The sequence below is a fragment of the Nestor notabilis genome, unplaced genomic scaffold (assembly GCF_000696875.1).
Source record: "Nestor notabilis isolate BGI_N333 unplaced genomic scaffold, ASM69687v1 scaffold24294, whole genome shotgun sequence".
Taxonomy (NCBI): domain Eukaryota; kingdom Metazoa; phylum Chordata; class Aves; order Psittaciformes; family Psittacidae; genus Nestor; species Nestor notabilis.
Window position 1 is genome coordinate 1 of NW_009924647.1, and position 6,766 is coordinate 6,766.

The window sequence follows — 6,766 nt, forward strand, 5'->3', positions numbered from 1 at the left end:
TGCTGGGCTGCGCCTCCTCGGGCTGAGCCCGTTGTGCCCCCCACTGACTGCGGGCAGGGGGTGTTTCCCCGGTAGCAGCCGCTCCTGATAGTCTGTCCTCCCTTCTCAGTCAGGCCGTGATCTGCAGCAGTACCAGAGCCAAGCAAAGCAGCTCTTCCGCAAGCTGAACGAGCAGTCCCCCACGAGATGCACTCTGGAAGCAGGAGCCATGGCTTTCCAGTAAGTGTCTGTGGGTGTGATGGGGAATGGGCTTCTGCCACCACCGTGGAAATATGTAAAGGTACTTCTGGGTCAGGGTGAGGATTTGCTAGAAAGTGGGCTGCCTGCGAATGGGTGAATTATTCAACTATCTGCCTTGCTAGCTGACATGTAATAGCCACCTGAAGGGTAAAGCATGTGAGTTATTTCTTTGCACTGTTGCCTGGCGCTTGTCTTTCACCTATGTTCATAGTTCTGCCTTTGCTAAAAGACAGTGTAGTTTCTGTTCCCTTTAACGTTTTTCTGTTTGTTGGCACCCTGTATGATACTTCCAGTGAGTCTTCTGTACCTCTTGTGTCTGGTCTCTTGTAAAGAGATGTGTCATTAGTAAAAGCAGCCTGGCAGGACCATTGTGAGCTCCTCCTGCACAAGGCTTTCCTCTCTGTGTCTTATGTGAGAATTTACTTTTTCATGCATTAGCTTCATGTGTTAAAACCACATGGACCATCTCTGGTATTTATTTTTTCTTAAATTATTATCTTAATAACTGACAGACTTTTTTCTCTCATGTTATTGTTGCCAGATGTATTGGGTGTGAAAGGCAGGAGTGCAAGCTTGTGTTTGAGAAAGGAAATGCTTCTTTACCTGACATGCAGTTGCCTAGCAGAATACTGCTTGAGAACTTAATAAAGCCCAAGATCTTGTCAAGAATCAGAATTACTATATTAACAGAAATAATTGTTAGAAGTCTCTGAGATCGAGTGCCACATGAGAGCACCAAGGCAGAGTTTGTCCAGTTTTGCCAATGATATGCCAAGATTTGCCACACTTGGCACTACTTCTGCAGCACTGCTGGCAGCCGGATCCCTCTCAATTCCCAACCCTGGTGACCAGGTGTGTGTTTAGAGCTGCGTGAGTGGGACACAGCCTTGAATGCAGGGCAAGGTTGGCTTTAGGTCTCTGCTTCTGTAACATGGACTCTTTAGCAAATCTCCTGCCCTGTGCCTTTCTTGTGAGATTTAGTGACATGAAAAGACAGGAAGAGGACTTTTTTGCAAGGGTGATCTTTGGCAACAGCTGTGAGGTTTTGAGAGTAACTTTTCTTGTGGTTGGCTTACATGTAACTGTGACACTATTTTTTTAATCTTTTTTTTTTTATTTATTTGTCTTGACTTCTGGTTGCCTTTGATAGAAAGTTTTAGTGGTCAGAGGATGCCCCTGATTAAAATAGTCTGGCTGTGCCTATCTCCTCTTGGGTTTGTGTGTTGCTGCCAGAGTTAACTGCAAAGTGCTGCTCTGCATCACCTTCTTTCTAGAAGTTAAAACTTTCTAGAATTTAAAAACACTCCCATTTTAAATGTTTCCATGGTGCTGCATGGGCGTAGCTCTGGCTAGCAGTGAAGCCTTGGGAAAGAGTCTGTGTAGATTCTAGTAAATCCCTTCTTGTGTTGCTTTGATGATGCAAACAGAAGACTGCACCACTTGGCAGTGCCCAGGAAATCGAGGCTTCTTAATGGTGGCTGTAATGTCACCAGTTCTGACAAGGCATGAGGACTTGGGCAAGCTCATGGTTTGTCAGCTGTGTCAAAGAAACAGACAGATTACCTGGCTGGCAGGTAGGTGGGGAAAGGAGCATTTCTCCTGTGTTGAGTTAGTCCATAGGTGGGTTCCACAGGCAATTGACAGCCACTGCTGCAAAGCACTCAACTGCTTCCTCCTTTAAGGTGATACATTAAGGCAGAACTTATATGAAAATAATACTTTCAGATCAGAAAACCTCCTGAAACTGAGAACATTACAGGAAGGGGAGGAAACAGGGCAGTTTGAGATTTAGGGTAAAATAATGCTGACTGTTGACCATGGTATTGGTTAACACAGCGCACCATCTTTTCTGCCAAATCAGAGCTCTGACTGCTGAGGACAGCACAAAACAGGACAGAGCATTTTGTGGTGCAGAGTTACAAGTGCGGCTCAGGATATTGCTGAACTTGCTGAGGTGGTGTTGAATGTTTTTAGGTTGATAATTTGGAGAAGAACCTTGTAATGCTGAAATGTGAAGCTTAAACTATGACCACTGAAATTACTGAGGTAATTTCTGTCAAATGTAATGTTTAGACTGGCTCCAAAAGCTGTGTCACCCTTTCAGCTTCAGCGCTCTGTCACTTCTGCACATGGCTGTGGAGCTGCAGAAACACTGATGGAGTCTGCTGTGCTGTCAGTCAGTAGTTGACCTTTGGCTCATGAATGGCTGAAGTGGCCCTTACCTGTTGCATTGAGAACAACCCTTGGCCTTTGCCACTATTACCAGGATAAAGCTTTTCTCGCTGAAAATGTTCAAGATAATTATAAGAAGCCTCCTGGGAGTGCAGAAGTGAGCAATGGCAAGGGCGGCATCTGCCCATTGTGTACATACATTGCTGGGCAGTTGGCATGGTTGGGTGCTGTGCTGAAGCTCAGAGGCAGGCACAAAGAGTAAAACTGCCCAGCTGTGCAGGAACTCTGGTCTGATGTTGAACTGACATTGACAAAATTGTCTGAGTCTGGGAAAGAATGAGGTGTCTTTCCTCTCTGTGGTGCTGACAGGTTGACTTTAAATCCAACACATTTTCAGGGGAAAAACAAGTGGGAAAAATGGCTGCAAAGCTGCAGGCAGGACCAGCTGACCCATGCAGAGGTAACAGAGCTGTACCAACAGAGTGGGGCATATTCCTCAGACTGCTCTCATCTTGAAAGTGGTGCTCCAGGTCTGAGGCAATACTGTTAGAATTCCTGTCTGACACTAGTTTTCTGTATTTCATAAGATGTTTTCAGGTCTTGCTGTTCACGACAGTGGCTAAATCAAGCTCTGGGTGATGACTTGTAGCAACTCCAAGCAGTCAAGCAGGTCTCCAAGGGCAAGGGCAGAACAGAGGCATTATGTATTGTAGGATTAGTCTTGCACATCGATTCAGTCCAAGCTGAGAGAATGGAAGGATGGGCTTAAGGGGACATGCTTGTGGAGTGGATTTAGTAACTGGAGTTTCTTGCTTCTTGCTTCTGGCTGGGGTGTTGAAAGCTGTGTTATTTGAAGGCTGGCAGGATTTACAGGAGCCGTATAGAGGCAGGAGAAATGGATGCCCCTGTGCCAAGAAACAAGTTGAGGATGGCTAATTCAAAGGACTAGTACCTGTTGAGGTGTTTAGAAAAACAGTGGGGAGGGGGAGGAAGTTTTGTAAGCCTGGTGTGGCTATCAAGAAAATTTTAAGCTACTTATGTAACTACGGTGCCCTCAGGACTGCGTCAATTCTTTAATACACTGGTAATCTTTATGCTAACTAGACTACTACATAATGGAATTATACAGAAAGTCAAAGGAAGGTAACATAAAAGCATTTAAATTCCACCCTGAATAATATAGATACACATTCAAAAGTGTATGCAGGGCTATCTACCGCCTCCACTCCCTTGGTTTTGGTGGAAATATCATTGCCTTTATTTTATATGAGAAGAAAAATATAGTTGGCAATGTGTAGCAGCAGAGTTGTAGCAAAGCCTAAACAATCTCAAGATTAGTTCTATCTTATCCTTTATTTTAGTAGGCTTTTTAGTGGAATTCCCTGCCTATGGCAGTTGGGGTTGGAACTAGGTGATCTTTAAGGTCCCTTCCAACCCAAACCGTTCTATGATTCTATAACGAAAAGCCTCTATTCTCAGTGCTGACAGAGGCACTGGAGCTCACATTGAAACAAGGTCAGCCCTAAGCCTTTGTGAGCAAGTAAGAATTAGATGGGGATTGGGGTGGTGGGTGGAGGAGAAGAGGACCTCTGTGCATTTAGCTGCAGGACAAACGAAACAGCATTACACAGTAACATGCTTCCATGCATGTTTTGGGGCTCCTAACATTGCAGCTGAAGAACAGGTAGCACAGTCATACTTAGCCATGGCAAACCTGTAGGGCAGGTCACCAGAACCCAGCTAGCAGCCGTATTTTTCCTCAACTGCCTTTGACCAGCTTGAGGTCATGCATGTGGATAGCAACATCCCACCAACAGGCTGGTGCTGGTGTGGAAGGGTACCTCCTTCACCCCAAAACAGAAAGCAGGAGGTGGCAGTCACTGGGTGGCTTTTTAGCAAGTTGAGTCCAAATTCTTGTGTGTCCTGATCTCAGGGTAGAGCTTCCCATTGTGGGCCTCAGGTACTTGGCTGTGCTGCATTGTCTTAGAGCTGTGTTGGCCACCTTCCCCTCTACTCTGCTGGCAAACTTTCTTTGGCTGCCTTCCTCCTGTCTGCAGGAGTGGGGGTTCCTCCCTTTTATACTCCAAAATTATAACTCTCTTTTTACTGGTATTTTCTTAAGCTACTAACATTCACAGGCCAACTTTTGTTCAAGTGAAGACAGAGTTCATGGCTGCTGGTGTGGGTGTAGGGTCTGAGGGTACAAGAATACTTATTTTGGGTAAAGAAGAAATAAGCCATTACTTTGTAGAAAGGTTGACACCTGATCCAGGTGTGGCAAACTAGAAGTCCCTGTAGCCAATTCTCATTGCCTCCTAGAATAAAGGTATGCAGGGTAGTGTTTGATAGGATAGGTTCAAAATTGATTAATTAATGCTCTGTCTGCTGTTCTTTTAGCTACATCATTGAGAAAGGAGTGTGTTACCTGGTCCTGTGTGAAGCTGCATTCCCCAAGAAACTGGCCTTTGCATATCTGGAAGACTTGCATTCAGAGTTTGATGAGCAGCATGGCAAGAAGGTGCCAACGGTCTCCAGGCCCTATTCCTTCATTGAATTTGGTGAGGTCCCTCTCCTTGTGGCTAGTTAGGAACTTTCTTGCTTGGGGAAGCAGCACCCACAGGATCCTCTCTGGCTTGGCCTATGGAATTGACAGTTCAACCTCTTCCTGGCACTAGAGAAGTGGGTGTTTTGAGCAAGAGAACAGAGAAGTGGTAGGGAAATGGTAAATGTCCTTTGATTTAGGTTTTCTGCTTTAAGTCTCTTGGCCTTGCTCCAGTGAATATTTGCATGCAGTCTACTAGCTGTCTCAGCAATGCTCCCACTACTTCAGCAGCCAGGCTGCTCTGTGTTAAGTGAGATCCCCTCTGATCACCCCACTCTTGTTCCAGACACCTACATCCAGAAAACCAAGAAGCTCTACATTGATAGCCGGGCGAGGAGGAACCTGGGCTCCATCAACACAGAGCTGCAGGATGTGCAGAGGATTATGGTGGCCAACATCGAGGAAGTCTTACAGCGAGGAGAGGCACTTTCAGGTACAGGGAATGGCTGATAATTGGCATATGGCTTCTTATCCCCTTGATCAGTGGAGTGGGTAGAGCATACTGGAGGGAAAGGCTTGCTAATCCCTGAAGCTCCCGAGAAAAGCAATGAACTCAGTGGGTGTTTCAGTTGGATTGGTTACATCCTGAGGCACCTGGCGGGTACTGGTGCTTCTTTTGGGCAAGAAAAGCATTTTGCCAGCTCCATCCCAGCAGGAGAAGCACTGGAGCACTGCAGATAGGCACAGGCCATGCTGCCTTGTGAAACTGCTGCACTCCCAACTGCTTCAGAGAAACTCGCACAGTTAATATAGCACTGGAGAGCATATGGTTGCTTTAATATTGATTAACTTCTCTGCCTTTTCTCTTTAACAGCTCTTGATTCCAAGGCCAACAATTTGTCCAGTTTGTCCAAGAAGTATCGTCAGGATGCAAAGTATCTGAACATGCGTTCCACTTATGCCAAACTTGCGGCTGTAGCTGTGTTTTTTATCATGTTGATTGTGTATGTGAGATTCTGGTGGCTGTGAGCCGGTTGCAGTCACGGAAGAGGGAAAGCCGGTAGCCTGGCAGGGGTATGTGTGCAAGACACTGTTCATGGGGGATGTGCATTAGAATCCACACAGGACCACCACCTTAATGGGAGTGTCCTGAAATTGTTAGGTGACACCTGACTACTACATCTCTTAGTGAATCCTAACAATAGGTGTAAAGGCTTGTTGACTACAGGCTTTTCCTCTGAGGCAGTTTGCACTAGGGCACTGGAGAATTTGGCCTCCCATGGTCCTGCCCCTGTCCTGGGGCTCACTCTGGGAACAGTCAATCAGTGCGGTTTAGCATAATCACATTGTACGTCCTGTTGAGTAGCTCTAGTGGGAACCGGACTCTAATGAACATTCCTTGTGTTGGCAATGTTTGCTTTTTTAGAATCTGGGTCTACAGTTCTTTTTCTTTCTTTCTTCTCTTCTCTTTTTTTTTTTTTTTTTCCCCCCAAAGACAAGACTCCTTGTTTGAAGGTAAATACTGCACTGTACATATAATAGCTTTTACCTCTGTCAGAATAGCTATTGTTGAGTTTTCTGTCTGACATCTTGGCTTGTTACACTTTAAATTGCTTTAGGAAGAAATGGATGTTAAATTATGCCTTAAAATACATTCTGTCTAGTATTAGGAGGGGCAATGGAAGGCTTCTATATTACGGATTCCTAGAAAATTAAACTACAGGTTTGTAAGTGTCCACTTTCCCTCCCCTGACAGCTGTGTATGACTGTATGTTTCCTTATGAACAGGGTGTGTAATTCAATGTTGTTGGA

The 6,766-nt window shown here is 45.3% G+C and overlaps 1 protein-coding gene across 1 annotated transcript; it reads left to right on the forward strand.

Moving 5' to 3' along the window:
* Window positions 1–109: 109 nt before the first annotated feature.
* Window positions 110–6,395, forward strand: SEC22B (SEC22 vesicle trafficking protein homolog B (S. cerevisiae); the record flags this gene model as incomplete). The annotated part of the gene is made up of 4 exons (XM_010012705.1): window positions 110–219; window positions 4,810–4,970; window positions 5,301–5,447; window positions 5,829–6,395. Coding segments are annotated over 4 exons (573 nt in total), but the record flags the coding sequence as incomplete, so codon positions are not given.
* Window positions 6,396–6,766: the final 371 nt, after the last annotated feature.